The following is a 20,519-nucleotide window of genomic DNA, read 5'->3' as shown; positions in this document are numbered from 1 at the left end:
ACTTGTACACTCACATGGAAAAAAACACATCATGTAGAAAGAAAAAATAATATAGGAGCTATTGTGCATTTAAATGTAAATTAGATCAGAAAGAATTCAAACAAGAGCTGTGAAATGATTATGAGGATTATTATATTATAGTACCGTTATATTATAGTATAATTTAGTGTCATTGTTTTTTTAGTTTTTTTTGTGCTTATATTTAGTCTCTATTTAATAATAATAATAATAATAATAATAATAATAATAATAATAAACTTTATTTATAGAGCACCTTTCAAACAAGGCATGTAGCTCAAAGTGCTTTACAGAAAAATGCTGTGCTATTTTCTTATCGGCAAAATTGTGTATATTTAAAAACCCAGCTGTGGATGACCTGAGATCTCGTGAAGGATTATAGAACGACAGAGTGTCTGTGATGTAGGCCGGTTCCAAATCATTCAGAGTTTTAAAAAAAAAAGTAAAAGAACCTTTCAATCTATTCTAAAAGACACTGGGAGCCAGTGAAGTGCAGTTAAAACCGGAGTAATATGCTCATTTCTTTCATATAGTCTCTTTCCCAATATGTAAGTATGTCACAAAAAATAAAACCACAGCAACACAGCTTTTTCTGCTGCAGTAGTCCATTAGCAATGATAAATCAGTCTCAGCTATGACCTCTGTCCTCCAATAATTTGTACCCATACATACAGTAAGATTGACCTTAAATACATATTGCTTCATATCATGTCATGTCAAATTACCAACAGAAACAGAATAAATATGGCCAAAAAAATATTACTGTGTAGCTTCAAAAAAGGATACAAATGCTCAGCAAAAAAAAAAATCTGTCTTTATGAACATCAGGTAAACAAGTCATCCTGGAGAGAGTGAAAATGCTATTATTTAAGGTCTTTGCCTTTTATGGGGGTTTCTTTGGGTGTCTTTGTAACAAGAAAAAAATTGAGTCACAGAACACAAAAAGGTCTCTGCTCCTTAGTTTTGTTTTTTATTTTGTTTTTCTTTAAATATACTCTAGAGATCATGTTTGTCCAAGCCTGTCTTAAACAATTATCTTTGTCCTCCTGCAGACCAAGTGTTTCATATGTGGAATGGGAAGTGAATACTTTGATAAGGTTCCTCATGGCTTTGAGACTCACACTCTACAGGAGCACAACCTGGCCAACTATCTGTGAGTTGATTCATGTTCACTACTTCCATGCATTTGCCACTGTCTCAAACTAAATTATACAACCTACAACTGGTTATATTGTTACTAAAATGGCATCACTAAACCTTTATAAGAAACAAAGCAGAACATTGAAAAACAAACTATACCTCAATCAGTGGTCTAACTGGTTTAGTCACTCATCCACTTTCAAAGCAACAATTGCTTAGTACCAAACTTGGGTAGTCTGAGCTAAAGCAAGAAGTCTTAAAATGTCAAGAAGCTCCACCGCCATACAAATAATGGCATGCGCAGGTAAGAATCACAGAATGTGAACAAATGTTGGGTCATTCATACAGTTATTGATCCTTTTTTATTACAAACAATATAACACAGAAGAAATTACAGTAAAATAAAATAAAATCCATTTATACTATGTTCAAATAAACATAACAATAGAAACAAAAACATGGTGCAATCTAAAATTAGGCTCAAATAAAAATACAGAAAGATTAAATACCAATACGAGTGAGAACATGTTTGTATTAGGATTAAGCCGTTAAAGGCAGAAGAGAATTACACATATAAATCATCTTAAAAATGCTAGGGCAAAAAATAGATTATAACTCATAAACCACAGAAACAATGTGCTTCAACTGTGGATACAAAGTAGATCACCAAGTTAATGAACAACTTTCCCACAATATGGATGGTTAAACATGGTCATTTTTAAGGTGTACACTGTTCCTACATCAATAATCGCCATTGGCAATAGCTTCTGTGTTTGCATCCTCTGACTAAATGACTCTTCCTCGCTCACATCTGTGTGTATTTGTATAACAGCGATGTCTCTTGACATTTTAAGCTTACCTGACCATCTAAACATACAATTTAAATATAGCCGCAAGCAGCAATTTGCAGGTTCAGCTCATTTTGGGCTTAACAGTTCAATCTTCCAAAATTAGGCAAGCAAAAATGATTATCAGGAAAAAAAACAACCATCTCAGGTGTCACAAAGGGGATCAAAGTCATTTTAGTTAGTTTAATCCTGTTTTAAGCAAGGCATGAAACCAATTACACACTTGTTTCATCATCAGAAGGCCTTCAGTATTTCAATAATTGCACACTCAGACTTCTGTCATTCATCCCCTCTTCATCCGATTTTAATAAAACTTGGTGTGTATGTTCTGGAGATAGTGCTGGATGTCTCCTTGGGGTTCAATCAGAATTGCTTAAAGACATCTTGAGTTATGAGTAATTATGTGATATGCCATGCCCACTTGCACTGATCTATATAGCATTTCAAATTTTGGTTAATACTTGCTCCTAGAGCATGCACACCAATTTTCGTTTTCAGAAAGTCATTTTTGGCAATATTGGCACCCCCTATTGGTCGGGTTTACAATGCTTTGGTCAACCAATTACTAATTCCCAAGTTTCATGGTTTTCGGTCATTCCAGATCACAGCAATTTGGGCTGTGGCAGAAGACAAATAATAATAATTAACCAGTACAAACACAGAAGGTTTCTAAACCCATTGAGGGTTGCACCATAATTAGGTGAATGGTCAATGGTCTGCAGTATTCTTGCTTCAGTCATCACATATTTGCAAACATTAAATATTTAACTGGATTGTCAAAATAAAGCTGTAATATCTGGCAGTATTTCCACTTGAAACGCTTAACTTCAGTTCAGCTTAACTATTTCCTTTCCATAATCACCAGAATCCCTTCTGCACAGGCTCTTAGTTAAATGCTACACCTCCACATTGAATTCAAGTGAGTGTGAGAGTTATGTGAATAACTACATTATTCCCTCCTCTGTCCTTACAGATTTTTTCTGATGTACCTCATTAGCAAGGATGAAACTGAACACACGGGGCAGGTATAAGAGTTTTTCTCTTTTGTTTGAATACATGAACCAAATCAAAGTCAGAACAAGGGGTCCTCCTTAAAAGCACTGAAACAATTATACGGTCATTGCCAAATCTCATATTCCTTAATATATCCACAATGGTTCCTGCATGTCTCAGTGACCCATTAATTCCAGTATTTGCCATGGTAATGACAAAGCTGTAGTGTAGCCTTTTCAATGAAGAAAGAATCTGCATTCACACTGTCTCTCAATAGCCAAATCACTCCTGACATGCACATTTTATGATAATATGCATGCCAGGAATATCCCTTAAGATTACAATTTCTCTTTTTACCTATAAACCATTGCAACATTAAAAGCTATAAATTTAAATTGGGGGCGTTCACATTGCCAGTGGGCAAGTACTTTATTTCACTTGTCTTCATATCTTTTCACTATAACATATTTTATATGACCTGTTGCATCATAGAGCAAAAGTGAGTGCTTTAAATCAGGGAAATCATTCTCACTTTTCATTGTGTTTAAAAAGCAGCATTTTTCTCTTTCTCTCTTGTTGCTCACATTTTATGTTCACATAATGAAAACAATGTGTATCAGAATATATGATGATTAGTTTAATTCTAAATTCTGCACAGTGTAGTATGAAAATGACAAATCCATTATTGCTTGAAATAATTTGAATTTATCTTTGTGGCACAGAATGCAATCTATGTGATTCTCCAAATGTCATAAAAGAAAAAAATATATATTATATTTTTATCAGCCTAAAACATTTTGGACAATTGGGTGCAATTTCCAAATTGAGTTCAGTCCTGGGACTCATCTGTGTATATTCTTTCAAAGTGACATATTTCTCACTATATTTCCCAGGTGAAAATTAAATTTGGGAGCTGCTAGGTGGAATTGTTTTTTTATGTGTGTGGGGGGAATTAATGGCAGGCAAACTTTGGTGAGAACTTGGAATTTTACTCAATATCTTTTGCCTAGTAATGACTTAAAGATACATCTACTACTACTGTTCTACTCTGTTAATTTTACTAGGAATCCTATGTGTGGAAAATGTACCAGGAGCGTTGCTGGGAATTCTTTCCTGTGGGAGACTGTTTCCGTAAGCAGTATGAAGATCAACTGGGATGAAAGGGAATCTGAGAGATCTAAAGCCTCCCTAGATAATGCCATCACACAGAATCCACCTTGATTGATGACCTTGGACTCACTAAATTACCTTTGAATTTTGTGTGTGCACTATATTGATTTTGGATTTTGGAGTGGCTTTCTTTTAACACACGTATTCTATATCTAATGTAGAGCACACATTTTTCTAAATTATATTTATTAAATATAACAAGATGTGGACAGTTTGTTTCTTTTCAGATATAAAATGAATATGCTGTTGGTTTTGAGTTTTCTCAATCTCAGGCAGTCAAAGCTGGCTATCCAAATTCAGCTCCACAACACTGTTTGATGTGACTCATGTGAGCTCATGTTTTGTGAATGAGGTGATTTGTCTTTCTAATCACAGCCTCCCATCCCTTTCCCCTGTGTCACATCCAGATAAACACCCTCCCCATGGCATTTGTTCTTTTTACCCTCCTCTTTCCTGTTTCTTGAGGCTCTCTTCTTGCCTGTTGTGCTCATCTCTCCAGGATCCTTCTCCTCCTCTTGTCTTTGCTACTCATTGTCATTTTTTCCCTTCCTTCTGCTGTCTGCTCATCCCTCATCTTCATCTATTTTCCCTTCTTATTATCAGCCAGTGTGTAGCATGCCAGCAGGTCTCCCAGAGCTCAGGTCAAAACATTACCATGGAAATTGATCATCGAGTTTAACGACGTAGTGACCGCCGCCTCATATGGCCAAGAAGGTCTCTGGGGAATTCCTGGATATAATTCATTGACTGAAGGAGCGTGGCGAGTTTTGTTAAACCGTTAGAAACCCCAATGAGCTTGTACTGTATGTGTGCACAGAGCTTACAGTAACAGCTGGATGACTGGCATGGGACTGCCACCTACAGATATTGTCCTCATTATGCAAAGGTTGAACACTGAAGTTACACAAGTCTGCTACTGATATGTATTCATGTTGCTTTGAGTACTGACTTCATGAAACTGCTGAAAGGTCGCGGTGTGATTTAGTTTTTCGGGAGCTACTTTTTTGTTACCTTACAATTATTTTTTGCATTCCCTCGCAATGATTTTTGCATTCCCCCTGTTCCATAGGGACAATTAGCATTGGCCCAGTCTGAGTTACAGTAGAAGACACTGCTAGTTTGACGTAACGTTCTGCAGATACCGTGTATTATGCATTTATTGCCCATTACTCTTTGAAAGGCAGAGCTTTGATAGTAGGATATACTTGCAACCATAATTGTAGCTCTTCTGCATGGCAGTTGAGCTATGGTAAATTGTGGTTCTGGCTGAGGGTATGGTTATAGTAAAAGCTATGGTTGCAGTTTTTGTGATGCTATGGATAATGCTACGGCTACGTAGCTGTACTGTGACTACTTTTTGCTGCTTCTATTAACAATAACTGAGAAACATTGTAAAGCCAGACACTCTTTAAAGGTGCAAATCAACACAAACGCACGTTGAATCGAGAACATTACACATTCACATATATACACATGAAAGTATTTCATACTGCTACGGTCTCTAAACACGAGCATCATAAAATCCCTAACCTTGTTGAAGATTCATGAGGATCACACTGAAGCTACCAGAGACTGGAAACCTAGTTGATCAGATGCCAATCAACCTCTGTTCAATGGTAGAGGAATGAGGGAAAACCTCTCATCAAAAGTCTATTTCATTTTGAAATTAATCCCCTTCTAGTGTGTATAAAAATCAATCATACCGTCATAACATCAAACCCACAATCATCCAACCCGTCTTTGCAGTTCTCTCACACCACAGATCTGCAGCAGACACTGGGTACAATTTCAGAAGCAGCCTTCTACCAATTGATTTACTAGAACGCTGTATTATTTTAAGCAGGACACCCAACTCCCCCAAAACAACCCAAATTAAATATACGGACTGTTCAGTGGATAATTGCCACATCCGCTGGATCAAAAAAGATGGATGTTCGTTTGTATCCGCCAAGCTTCCCCCCTGGTCTTTATGATCTTTCCATCCTGTGGCTGAATAGTGCTGAGGCCGGAAGGTCTGGATGTAGTTTAGGTTGAGGAGCATAACTCAGTGGCAGATTATACACCTTCTGATCAAAATATGAACAGTAGTACAAAGGCACAGTAACTACTGTCTAAGAAGGGGAAAAAATCACATGAATTTTCCTCTGTAAAGCAAGGAAGGAAACATATTGTGCACTAACATTTCATCTGATGTCTCAAGTTGAGCTGCAGTCAACTTATTTTGCATTGTCCACTGACATTTGAGTAGGGCACGCACATCACCTTGTCATTGTGGCTGTTAATTAAGTATGAATAGCAGCGCTTTGTCTCTCTAACCATACTGTATAAGCACAGTTAATAGTATCAAGTTAACTGCCACTCCCCTTATTCACAGCCTTCCAACACCAACTCCTAGCTTGACATACTGATATTGAACACGGGCACATACTTTTCTGTGATTTGTTTCACATGTGCAAGAGAAAGTGATTTCCTTTCCACAGTGGTAGGTGCTAAATTGAAATTACAAACCAAAAAAGGCCAGACTGGAGCAGCTGTGACGATATGTAGTCATATCAGTTACAGTTTTTGTAAGCTAATGAAGGTTGAGCAGGCCAAAATATAAAAATGTACATACAATTTTTCATAGAGGTTCAAAGTTTTGTTCCATTACAACAGAATATTAGCAGATTTGTACCAGTAGAGGATGTGTGTGACAGCAAGCTTATGCATATTGCTTCCCAAGATCTCTGCTACTACAGTGTGTACGACACCTTGGCAATTTTTTATTTTTAGTACACATTTTAGTCAGCCTTAGGAGTCTACACGACCTGTCATCTTAGGAAACTATTCAGGGTCTATGTTTAGTTTTTGTGTTTTGTTTGCGTTTGTTGTTTTTTGTAATTAAAGCTCAAAAGCATTGTTATTAAATAAAACACGATTTGCTTTTCATTTCATTTTGATGCACCTGTTGAATCACAATCCTTTTTTCCATTTATCCTGGAATTGTTTTCTTGATAAAGCAATTTCTACTGTCCATATTCACATTAACTGTCACTGATATGACTATTAGACAATCTATCCATACTATTGACCAAGGAAGCACACTGCATTAAAACAACAAGGCAATACTTCTAACATTCAATAACTGCAGTTTAAGCTGCAAAAAGTATTCTATACATGTATATAAATACTTGCAGGTGTTTGCAAAGAGACAGTTTCACTCATAAGTGTCTGTTCTGTATATGTCAGTGGAGGGGCAGTAAAATATTCTGATATATCACTTCAAATATCAAATTAGAATCAACAGCATGAAGACAGTGATGTTTATCAGACAGTGAAATCAAACACTGCATTTCTAACCAAAGCCATAACTGAGCTGCGCCTTGATAGTTATCAGAATTTATTATGATTGACAGCCACCAAGCACCACACTGAAAACTGTTAAAGACGTTTACATTGGCACAGGCCAACCTTGGGCCCCCCATAAGGAAGAGTCTGGATTCTATAGCGTTTGGTTTTTTGCCTTATATCAATACAAAATATGCAGTTTGACACGCATAAATAAATTTACATTTTGAATGGCATGCAGAAGCTTTATTGTCAGATACAGTATCATACATGCCTCACAGCAGAGTTCCTTAATAGAAAGCTGCTGTGATTCTATCCTACTTCACCATTCACTGGTGTCATACAACACATTACAAAAAGCCAGTGGGCCTCTCAGGGGTATAGAAATAATATAAACTGATCTGACCTTGTGACACATAAGTAAAATGTATGCAGAGATGAATGGATCTGGCCATATTTCTCATAGTTGTCAATGGGAAATCAATGACATATGGACCCATCATCCATAGCCTTAAGGTTTGCATCATTCAAAGACATTCTGGTAATGTCATGTAGCCAACAATAAGGAGTCTAGGAATTATGCATGGACAGATGGCTTTAGGTTGGCATACGACAGCTGGGTATGCATGGAGGGCATTGTAAAGTGATTATGGATATTGGGGGGATGTGGCTGGATCATTATGAATATTTGGGAGATATTTGTTTGGGAGATATTGCCTAGTCTGCACACAAATATATCATCGAAATATAATCTCAGTTGTAAATCAATAAAAGATGACAAGGTGAAAGAAAGAGGGGGGAGTGAATTTACTCTTACCGGAGGCCAAGACTCTTGAATTAAATATGAGCAGTGACTCCTTTTTGTTACTGCCTCTGATTTCAGTTTTGCTGCCTCAGACTATGAGTGTTATGTATATCACATCATACCAAGATTGCTTTGATTATATTTTGTAGGACTCAGTTCCTTATCAGTCATTTATTGATTTTATTCCAAGACTCGGCAGTGTTGGGCAGTCTGAATTTTTGTTTTTGTTTTAGAGCTCTAGGACCAAATATGCTACTTTTTCTTTCTGTATAAAAGGTCATATGAGGAAATGATCAATTGTACTGTCCAGGGTACAGTATGGCTGCTATATGTTTGTTCATGGACAATCGTTCTTTTGAGATTAAACTTCAGCAATGTTCTTTTTTCATCCATGCTGTCAACCTCAGACGCTCGCTCTAAAGTCATTTTCATTGTTCAGTCCATTTCTTTCTCAGTTTCACTGACCTGTCAGGAAATCACTGGAAGCCTTTCTGCTGGTGATGTGTAGCTATGAGAGGTTTTTTTGGAAGAGGAGTCTTGGTCATGCATTGACAATATTGAGAGTTCTTCAGTTTAAAGTCAGTAAGATGTTTTAGAATTGCTAAGCCTTAACTTTCTTTTGTTGCTTATATTTACAGAAGCAGAAATCTTTCAGATACACATAATACTGGCAGAAATAACTCTCCTCTCTTGTTTGTTTTCCAATAACATGCCTACTCACCCTATAGTGTTATTGCTACCAATGTCTGTCTGCATTTTCAGTCTCTTAAGAAACTCCACTTTCAGTTTATTAAATCTTTACAGCCATTTGAAGTCACAAGGACATTTCTAAATTAGAAAATGCTGCATTAAAACACAACATCACAACACACAATGATGATAAACCACTGTAGTTCATGGATTAAATCATTGGTAACCAACACAAGGCTGCTGAATGATGAATTTCCCAATGACATTAAACCATTGGATTTTTCAGTTAATGATGCTGCTCTGGTGAAGCCAATCATCTTTCTAAATAAAAGGGCCACAACACTCTGGATGTCATCAAAATGGGAGAATTATAAAAAAGTTGCCAGTTTATGCAACCATGTGAAGCTCTTAAAAACCACTTACAGTTTTAGCACCAGTGGCCTTATTAATCCCTTAATCTTGTGGCCATAAAATCCTGATTGTGGCAGATAAAGTACCTGCAACAACTATTTTGTATGTGGTAACGATTATCTCCTTAAATGCATCACTTGCTTTAGAGCATTATTAAACTAAAAATGGTGTGAAATGCTCACAGTTTGTAAGGTCAGTAAACAAGGAATTGAAAAAGCTAAGGACAAAAGATAAATTCTCTAGCTGCCTTTGAATTTAGCTATTTAATATCAAAATTAGACATTATATTTAGACTTGCTATTTATTCTCTCAAGAGAGAGGACATTTGACATCAGCGTGTGCAAGAAGGAAACGTTGCACTAATTAGCAGTGTAACTACTGTTGATCCAGCTTTCATATTTGTTGACAGAAGGGAAGTACCTAGGACAGGTCACATCTGTCAGAGCTAATACAGAGAGAATGACAAACAATGCATGTATTTTAGAATTTGGGATAAAACCAGAACACCTAGGGAAAACATGGTAAACAAGGAGAGAGCAAACACATGCTACACAGAAAAGGCTTAATTGGTAAACTAAATAAAACATAATGATAAGCAAGTTGATTAATTTAGACTATTTAGTCAACTACTATTGTTGGATCACAACTGCCTTCCCTCAGGCAATACGTTATTCATCACATGAAGGTCAGATTTGTAGTTGTGACATGTATTGTCTCATGACAGTCCGACAGACAGGCAGACCCTTGCTGTCTCATTACAATTTTCAAATTTTCGCAAAGAGTAACTGTCTTCCAGTAAACAAGCATTACCACCAGTGATGAGAGGAGGGCCTTCCAAATTACCATTTAGATTGGACAACTCCATGCCAAGAGAAAGCCAATTACTCAATGAGGATTTAGTACGGAAAAGAAAGTGTGTGTGGAGAGTGAGTAGATACCCCAGAAGATGAGCTGTGTTTGCATCACTCCTTGCCGAGTCCTGTATCACACCAACATCTTATTTAATTTCGATGGCTGTTACTTTACAATCTGCAGACAGGTTGGAGAGTCTCTGCGGTGCTGCTCACATAGTGATCTGAGCCACTGGAATTTGAAAGGAGACAGGTGCTGCCTTAAATAATTGAAACTGGCAAATTGGCTCACTCAGAGGCTCAGTTGGGGAAATGACCCATTTTTCAGCCAAGTGGAATTATTTTCCTTTCAAAAAATCAAGTCTGAGGAGCATTTGTTTGTTGGCAGGTATTATTTGGAATTTTACATCATTTTGGTTGCAATCATTGGACAGAAATAGGTAATCCAACCTGAAGCCAATAGAGATGAGTATCAATATTATTCTTAATCACCATTGTGTTTAATTTCTAAAGACTCTTATCCAGAGTCTCAAGCCTGGCTTGGTTTAAAAGAAAGTCCTCAAAACCTGTTTTTGTATTCACAGCTGTGTAGACATCTGTCTGCTCAGCTGTTATCCTTCCTTTTCTTTTGTGCGTGTGTGTGTGTGTGTGTGTGTTCATGTAGATGTGTTAATGAAAATCGACTAGATAAATAATGTGTTATTTTTAAATTTACCAATTTAACAGCTCAAAAAACTGCAACCTTTAGCTCAAATTAAGTGTATTTTGTTCTTTTTCATTATGTATATATTAGATAAATATATTTTAATCTCAGTGTATTGTTCTATAAATAGAAATACATAAAACAGTATTGCCCAATAGGTTGCCAATCCATCAATATTTTGATACAAAGTTTGGAATTCATTTTCTGTATCAGTCATTTTAGCATTATGGCGTTTACCAAATGAAAACATTGGGTACCTCTTTCAAGATTGCATGCAGCTAATGGGACTCATTCTCAAGTATAAAGTATGGAGTTACCAGTTCATACTGTACCCAAGGGTGATGTGGCCTCTGAAGATGAGCGACATCCCCTCCTCAGTGGCAAGCAAGATGGACAGGCTGGCAAACTCGTTCATCAGGAAGTGGCTGGGGCTGCCGAGATGCCTCTCAGATGTAGGCCTTTTCGGCAGGAACACGCTGCAACTGCCACTTCGATCCATCAGCTTGGGATACAAGCAGGAGAAGGCTCGGATGGTGCTGGAGCTGAGGGAATCCACTGACCAGCTGGTGAGAGCAGCACCTTGAGGTAGTCTGCAGAGTCCAGGAGGGTCGAGCAGGCCTTGGGAGGGGGGCGATACCCCCGTGTTCTGGTCGAAGGCCTCCAAGCAAGAGCGGAAAGCCATGGTGGTGGCAGAAGTGGCGAGGACTGAGCAGGAACGCCTCAACATCAAGACGGTGTCTCAGAGCCGGCAAGGAGGTTGAACGTCATGGGAAGGAGTCACAGACAGGCTCATGTCTTGGTCTGACCTGTGGAAGATCCCCCAAGCGCGAGGCTCAGTTTCCTGATCAGATCCACATACGACACCTTACCTTGTCCCCGAAACCTCCACCAATGGTTCGGTGTCAAAGAGACCTGTCCCCTGTGCAACAAGATCAGTGCTAGCGTCCAGCACATCCTGTCAGGCTGCAAGACAGCGTTGTCACAAGGCCGATACAGGTGGCGACACGATCTTGTGCTGAGGAAACTGGCAGAGGTGGCAGAGTCGTGCAGATAGGAGGCAAACAGCAGACCTTCCTCTCCAGTGAGACATCCCATCCTGTTCGCGAGAGCTGGAGAGAACATCAACCCCCCCCCCGGCAGAGGGATACAGCAAAACTCCTCTCACCCGGCAGTGAGTGGACCATGAGGGTCGACCTGGGAAAACAGCTCCAGTTCCCCAGGGAGATTGTTGAAACATCGCTCCGGCCGGACCTAATCATGTGGTCAGAGGCTTGCAGGACAGTCCTGCTGGTGGAGCTCACTGTCCAGTGGGAGGAGGGTATAGAGGCTGCCAACAATGGCAGAACAATGGCAGGGAGAGATCCCTGCCATTGTTCTGCCACCAGGAGATGTACTGGGGTTAAAGGAGTGAAACATCCATGACTGGTGGTCCCCAGCTGATGACCCGCTTAGGCCCCTTGAGGTGTTCTTAGGAGCAGACTTGCATAAAAGGCACCGGAGGAGGTGCGTCAGGCAGCAATGCCCAGCAGGTAGACCATCAACCTGTATCATGATGAATTCTCAAGCTACATTTAGGATATCTTTTTCAGACATCTGTCAAGGAAAATATGAGATTAGACTTGCACATTTTGTTGTGGTACCTCAACAGTGTGTGGAGGGTATGTGTGCACATACATACTGTATTATAGGTTTTCTCTTTGATTCTACTGCTATTTGTTCTACTAAATGTCCATTTGTTCTTCTTCACTGGTTTTAATTTAGTGTTGAGTATAAAATCATCCATGCCTAACTTCCAACCAAAGCTAATCTCATGCTGTTGGCATTTCTCTCTACAAAAGAAACATGGTTTGAAAAAAAAGAAAGAAGATTATTTTGGATTCTAGTCAAAATACAGTGTTTAGTTGATGTTTTTTGTACTGTTCTGATGATATTTAAGAACACCACTGCAACAAACTAGAACTGGATAATTTTCATTATCAATTAACCTGGCTGTTGTGAGTTTGCCCACGTTACATTAAAATGTTTGTTATGTTCAACCAAAGTCCAAAACCCAAAGGTATACAGCACTGAACTGAACATTTGGCATTCAATTAAAAGATTTTCAAAGTTGTTGCTGATTCATTGTCTGTTGCTCAATTAATTGTTTAATCAATTAACTGTTTCAGCTCTAGATTAAACATTAAAGTCCACTGAGAGCACAGGTCAAAACATTATCTGCTTGCATATTTTCTCTGGTACTTTATCCCCATTTCAGCCACCAGGGCCATATTCTGACAACAACTACAGTAATATTCTGACCAGTAAAGTGCGATTTCTGAAAATTCTGTGCAGAAAACCTTTGTGATTGATAGCAATCAAAGATTAGGCTGAATTATATAGATATTAAAGTATTAAGGTTCAAACTATTAGGTTTGATAGAAAGACATAATGGGACTTAGATAATCTGAGAGCATCAGTGGTTTTTCAAGTGAAATAACAGAAATAATGAAGAAAAGAAAAGGATTTTTGCAGTCAATGTGATGGTAGAAGTGTTTTAAATGCAAGGCGGGTTCCTGCCTGATAACACATGGATGCAGAAGTCATTCTGCTCATTATGTCCTGAGGTTCAGTTTTGCATTGAAATGTGAAAAATAGGACTTTCGGTGAAGCCATGTTCCGAGTGGAAGCATAGTTATTTCCAGTGTTTCATTCGGTCTTAAAAACACTCCTCCTACTTGAAAACTTTAATTCGCAAACATTGAGGGGAGAGAAATGATTTGGGGGGAAAACACATAGATCAGAAGAGTTAGAAAAAGCGAACAATTAATGTTGAAAAAAGACCAAATGGAACCTTGAGACAAGCTGCTCTGTGAAATGTTGTCTATCTCTGAAGACCTCCGTGACTTTGGAAAAGCTATACACACAGCTATTTAAAGGGGATTTAAGGAAACGGTTGAAGGAAGAGCTGACAACGCTAAAACCAGAGCTAACCAGAAGCTATCTGAGGTCGGTGCCATATTCTAAGCTCAAGGCCAGGCAATCACCAAAATGAAGGAGCACATTTCAGATGTGGAAGCAAGCTGCACTGTAACCAAAGCCACTCTGCTATGTCTGCTGAAGAACAAAACAGGCTGCAGGAAAAAGTTACCAAACTGTAAAGCTGATCCAGAAGAAATACATCTGGAAGTATAGTGCTCCTGAGGAAGATGATGACTCATGATGATTATGATGATTAAGTTGCTTGTAAACTTAAACTGCACCACTACAGAGCTTCCCTTACCCTGATGGTATGTCCCTCAAAATTCAATGTGACACAGAAGCCAGAACAGAACCTGATGCAACTCCAAGGCCCATTGTTAGAAACTTCCTTCAGTTTGAAATGAAAGTCACAGTCATGAATTGGCTTGGAAGAAAAAAGTACACCTAAATCCAATATATCTAGATATATACAGTATATCTACTTTTAAGGATAGAGAAGGCAGATTCATACTGATAAAAGAAAAAGTTAATGGGAATGTGTTTATTTTCTACAGTGTAAATATTCCTCCCGGCTCAGAGTCAGATTTTTACATACAAATAGTGGATAGGATTGCAAAAGAAGCACAAGGGGCTCTTGTATGAGGGGGCGATTTTAATATCACTGAGAACCCTCACCATGACTCATCAGGAAAGAGAATATTACAAACCCCCAAAGAAAACAAACCCATACAGTACCTCCATCAGTTAGAGACTATACTTTCTTTTCACATTAAACACACTCAAGAATCGATTATTTGTTATTATTTGAAAGTTGTCACATTGGAATAATACATATCCTTCTGATAACATATTGGATAAACATGGGATCGAACAGTTTGCAAAAGAAAAAAAGTAAAGAGAACGAGAATGTTTGCAATTGCATTTTACCTTAAGAAAAAAAGAGCAGAAAAACTGAACATCCTTCAGGTTGAATCTAAAATCCTAGTCTGAACATAAGAATGCAACAGATTCTAAGAGTAAAGTAGAAATAGCAATGAACATAAACTAAATTGAGGGAAATATATACACAAGAAATCCAAAGGAAATGAATATACACTAAACAAAAGTACTATGATGGTGGCAGCAAATATACAAAATGACTGACTTACAAATTATGAAAACAACAAGCAGATAGCACAGTATATAAGATAAAGGACCTCAAAACAAAGGACACCCACCATCAACATGATGGAAAGTAAAGATTGTTTAAAACAATATTCATGAAAAATGATATTCACAACCGACAAAGACCTGAAAATGGAGACATTATTCAAATCATTAAACTCGCCAACCCGTACAGAAGACCAACATAAAGCAGTAATCTCACAGATAATAAAAGAAGAAATTTACATGGCTGTAGCTAGATTGACAGCTAATAAATCCCCACAGATAAATAAAGAGTAAAAGCCTGAAAGAAGCTCTGACACCTATTTACTAAGAACATTCAACTGGATTCTGACAGAAGTGGAAACTCTAGCTTCATAGACAGAAACAATTATTTCAGTTATACGTATGGGACGGAAAGATAAATTAGATTGTGCCAGCTAGAGACCAATTAGTGTGCTAAACCTTGACTACAAAGTGTTTACTTCAATAATTACCAAAATACTTGAAATAATTTTACCCCAAATAATCACAATGGACCAGATAGGATTTATTCAGTTCAGACATTTAAAGATCTTTACAAATTATCAGACATATAAATCAAAAAAGGAAATGCTGATAAGTTTAGATGCTTTTAATTCTGTTAGAATTTTAGATAATTGTGGGTTTAACCAAGAAATCATTAAGACATCAGAAGCCCTATACAGCAGGCTGACAGCTAGATTGAAAATCAATGACACGCTCACTGATTTTGTTCTATTTCCGTTTTTTAATTGACCCGTTGGCACAATCGTTAAGTCGTGATTAAAGATATAGAAATGGCAGTGGGGGAACAAAAACCTTATTTGTAGATGATATATCCTTGTGTATCTCTCAAGCTATCTGTGCTGATGTCAGTGCTGGATCAATATGGGTCATACTCAGGCCATGAACTGAATGAGCAAAAAACTCAAGTCCTTCATGTTCACTATAATCCTCTTCAGTATCTTCACTCTAGGTATCAAATGGACTGGGATAAGGCATTTGTAAAATATCTGGGATTTTTTTTTTTTAGTCAAAAGACTTTGCCTACATTAGAAGAAATTAATTACAGTCCTCTCAAAAAGGAAATTAAAGCAAATGATCACTATGAACCAGATATAATTTATGCTGTCACTTCAGACTCATGATAACATTAGAAGATCTTTACAAACTGTTAGACATATACATCAAAATAAGTTTAGATGTTGAAAAGGGTGGGAATTCCTATTTAATGTTATGGGGAATTGTGTTATTAACCAAGAAATCATTAAGACTATTACCCGGACTTCATGTAGTCCAGTTCAAGTTCATGTAGTCTAGTTCAGTAAATATGAGATAAGGTTAGAGGCTTAAATCAAGGTACAGTTTTGTACTATCAGGACCTTGAGGACAACCTCTATCTGTAGAATCAAAATTCACTTTGCATTTACAAATCAGATATTTTGTTGGTAAGAAACAAAATTAAAATTTCCAAAATGCAACACCACAATAGGAAAAGACATCCTTGATATTTTTCTATAAAGACGCTACTTAACAAAAGTAATATTTAAATTATATTTTGATCTTCAAAATTCAAAAAGCAACCATGCTCTGAATATCAAAGCGAATGGGAAGCAGAGGGTAATTTAGCAATAAGATTGGAAGAATGGGACAGGATCTGCAGACAGCAATGGTTAATGACAAGCTCTCCCTCCTGGAGAGAATTCAGCTGGAAGAATGTGACTCAATTCTTCGGTTCTCCAGTGCAAAAGACTAACTACTCTAATCAGACTGCCTGCTGGAGGTCCTGTGTAAGCGCTGTGGCAAACAACATTTTCTGGAATTGTCCCTCTGTGGCTTCATTTTGGAAAAGTATCCACAGTGTCCTAGAGGCAGTTTTTAAGATGACAATCTATTTAAATTTTGAAAAACTGTACCTTGATGATCTACAAGAGCGTCACTGTGCAAAGCAAGATAAATATGACATAAATACTTGAGGGTGTTGTTAGTGGCATGAAAAAAGGCTTTGACAAGAAAATGGCTTAAGAAAGACATGCCAACCAGAAATGAGTTGATCGACTTAGTTTATAATATATAAACAATGTTAGCTATAAGGCCTGATTTTATATAGCAGTTATATTCAGTAGTATACTATATACACACACCCATATATATAATGTTTGCATGTCCATAAAGATCACACATGTATCACTTTTATCTGTGTCGACTGAAAAACAAAAAAATTAAAGAGGGAATAGAAAAGGTGCTGTCATGTTCTATGAATAAATGATAAGCCTGCACCAATTTTACCATACCTGGGCACAGCACAGTCCGGGTGGCAGATGGCTATGAATGGCTTTGATAGCAGCACAGTTGAATGAGGGCAAATGTTGTGTGTGAATGGCCTAACTGCAGGCAAATGGGCTTGTTTCTTGTCTCCTAAAATTACCCTGATATTGCCAAGGGGAACCCACATGTGCACACAGTCAAAATTAAGCTTACCGTCACAATTAAGTGCACACACGCATATTTGTTTTTCCTGAGCAGATCGATGAAACACTGTCAAGCTGTCACTGTGAGACTCTCTAGGAACATGCATTTCCAACTACATGTACACTACCAATTGATGGTTTGGACACACTTTCCCGTCCAATGGAATGGGAAAGTGTGTCCAAACCATCAATTGGTAGTGTAAACCTTTAAACATACTGTATTTCATCTAATAGTTCCAAAAATTACAACTTTTTGCTTTCTAGTGTCTGTTTGCATTAAATGTGGCTGAAGGAAATGACAAACCTTTTCCATAAACTAGAGTAATTCACAGTAAATCCTCAAAATTCACTTATGAAAATACCAAGCTGTATTGACTTATACAGCCCAGCATAGTTTCTCAGTTTGTATTTCTTTCATCGCATAGCCGTTGGCTTCGAATACCTGCCACGCTTGATTGCTGTAAATCAGAAAAGCAACAATCTCGCAATCTCTTGCATCCAGTCACTGAAAGGAACAGAGGAATATAATATGTTTGCTCCGTTGTCAAGGTCATGAAGAGACCCTTTCCCTGCCAATAGAAATGCCTGGCTGGAGGTTATCATGGTGATGCTATCACACACCACAGACAGACTCAACTCAGTTACTTACTGACATTAATCTCCAACGATTTCCTCAGGGGTCAGAGTTCAGACTGGTTGCCTTGAAGTGTTTTTGATTAGTGGTTGGCATTTAAAGCCTCTAATCCAGCGTATAAACAGTTTATGTCACGAGACAAACTGCTTCTGTCTGTCGCTATTGATTGTTTTCTTTTTGGTTATCTATTGAATTCTTCAGATTTATATGAGTAATATTTCTCTCTATTGTATATATTTATGGCTATATATATATATGTATATATATAATAAAAATGTTTAGAAAAAAGTCATTAATAGCATAAACGGTCGCTTGCATTCTGTTTATTTTTGTTGTTATGCACAGAGTAACTAGATTGTGCTCAGTGACCACAAATTAACTGGAAGGCATCTGCTTGACCTCAAACTGAGATGGATGCCTCATCAGCTGCAGTCACTCCAAACATTTGTGTCCATTTGTGCAACGACAGAACAAAAGTCTCATCACATCAATTCAACACACTGAGCACAAGTCATTGTCACGGTCGATCTGAACTCCACACGTCTGTGCGGACGTCCCTCTTGATAATCCTGCAATCAAATCTGGCTCCTGATTGAGCTCTCTGTGTGTGTGGTCCAGGGAGGTTTCTGAATATAAATCCAGGCTCATTCTTTTCCCTTGTGATTTGACTGCTGCTGTCTCTCCCTGTTGTTTACCTTTTGTCATTATATCTGGATAATTAAGTTACCTTCTTCTCAGACAATGTGCAGCATTGTACAAGGTGCTTTTATCAAGTGGCAGTCGTCCGCACTTTGATTTTAGTTGACTTCCCTTGAGTTTAGTTTAGTCTTATAATGCCAGATTTCTGTCAGTGCACCCATGCCTGATCCTGATGTTCAAATCTAGGACCATCATACTATGTGTCCCAGTTATTGATGGCTATCAGTGGAACCTTGATATTTCAGTCACTCAGTCATTTGTAAAAGTAGTCACAAGAACAAAATAGAAAATGTAAAATCAATTTAGGGCAAGCAAGCTCAGTAGTGACGTCAAGAACTAATTATCCCCAATGGGCAGATGGAAAAGGAGGTAATTAAAGTCAATACAATCCATCCAGCCTTCTGCTCACCGCTGCTACTTGTGGCATTAATGAATATTGTAGATTACTGATTGAAATATTTAGGATCTCTGTAATGGCCATTCAGGACTGTGGTATATAGTATGATGGTTATATTTTGAGTGCTCTTTCTCTTTGAAAGGTTTAGTGGTGGAACGTTCTAAAATCAGCATAAATCAAACTCTAAATATGCTGAAATACATACAGTATAGTCATATAATATCTGCCAATGCTGCACTTAAAGTAAAACAAAATATAAAGCCACTCAAATGTTTATGAAGACAATGCAGTGTCAAGTTAAAGTTTGCTGACACACAATTATACAGAGCCTGGACAGACATGTTGTCATCTTTTCTGTGTTTTTCATTACTACCTGTATGTGAATATTTAAGTACGGAGTCTGTTAATTTATACTCCTGGACCTTCACCAAACTAAGTAGGAAAAATACATTTAAATAGTCGGTCACAACAAAACAAAGAAAGAAGTTGCTGACACGCAGCCCCAACTCTCAGTCCACTCCCTATTTCATTAATGGTCAGACAGTGTGTTTAATTATTATTCCCACACCCTCTGCTATCTGAGAATTTGCTGACATATTGTTATAAGTTATTCTGGAATAAAGTTCAATTCAATTATTTTTTCACTCCGTCACAGACTTCTATACAGTATGTGTGCATTTTAGCACCTGATTTCAAGGTAATTTATCATACAAAACTGACCCCTGCAAATAGCATGAACCTTAATAAATCCGGCAGAATGTGCCATCAACCACGCTTACATCTCCCATTTTTTGCACAATCCTCCCTTAAATGCATATGGTTTAAGATCACACTGATCACGTGCAAAATGTGCCTCAGATGACAGACAGCTTCGCTCATATAATGAATAACCAACTTGTATTTAGTTATGCATTATTATATACAAGTTGCAAAGCATGTAGTAAATACATTTTACTAGATAAAGTTATTCTTGATGACTTTTTCCACCATAATCTCAAAACCTACAGGACTTCTTTCACTTGCTCCTTCCTCAACCCCAAATTATAAAAGGGACTGTCATGAGACACTGTGACATAAACTGTAGTCTACAATTTCCACCAAGCATGCACTCAGACATTTTGCTGTTTGACCCAAATGCCCAAAGCTGCTTCTTTTTCAATATTTGTAGTTCATGAAGGATTTATGGTTATAAAGCATAAGACTCAGCAGCTCTACAATACTAATACATTTTGGAAAGAGG

General features: G+C 37.7%; 2 protein-coding genes across 2 annotated transcripts in view; both read left to right on the top strand.

Moving 5' to 3' along the window:
* Positions 1–4,159, top strand: part of ryr2b (ryanodine receptor 2b (cardiac)) — a 63,445-nt gene extending 59,286 nt beyond the window's left edge. Inside the window, 3 exon segments of the mRNA XM_062431051.1 lie at positions 1,071–1,171; positions 2,980–3,031; positions 4,064–4,159. Of these exon segments, the coding sequence (XP_062287035.1) occupies positions 1,071–1,171; positions 2,980–3,031; positions 4,064–4,159 (249 nt within the window).
* Positions 1–18,943, top strand: part of dnajc9 (DnaJ (Hsp40) homolog, subfamily C, member 9) — a 149,520-nt gene extending 130,577 nt beyond the window's left edge. Inside the window, exon 6 of the mRNA XM_062431049.1 lies at positions 18,933–18,943. The gene's annotated coding sequence lies outside the window, so the exon portion shown is untranslated. The remainder of the gene's footprint in view (positions 1–18,932) is intronic.
* The last annotated feature ends 1,576 nt before the right edge of the window (positions 18,944–20,519 follow it).

This window comes from Scomber scombrus, chromosome 12, assembly GCF_963691925.1.
Source record: "Scomber scombrus chromosome 12, fScoSco1.1, whole genome shotgun sequence".
Lineage (NCBI taxonomy): Eukaryota > Metazoa > Chordata > Actinopteri > Scombriformes > Scombridae > Scomber > Scomber scombrus.
Note: the sequence above shows the minus strand (reverse complement) of the source record. Positions and strands in the feature narration are given on the sequence as shown.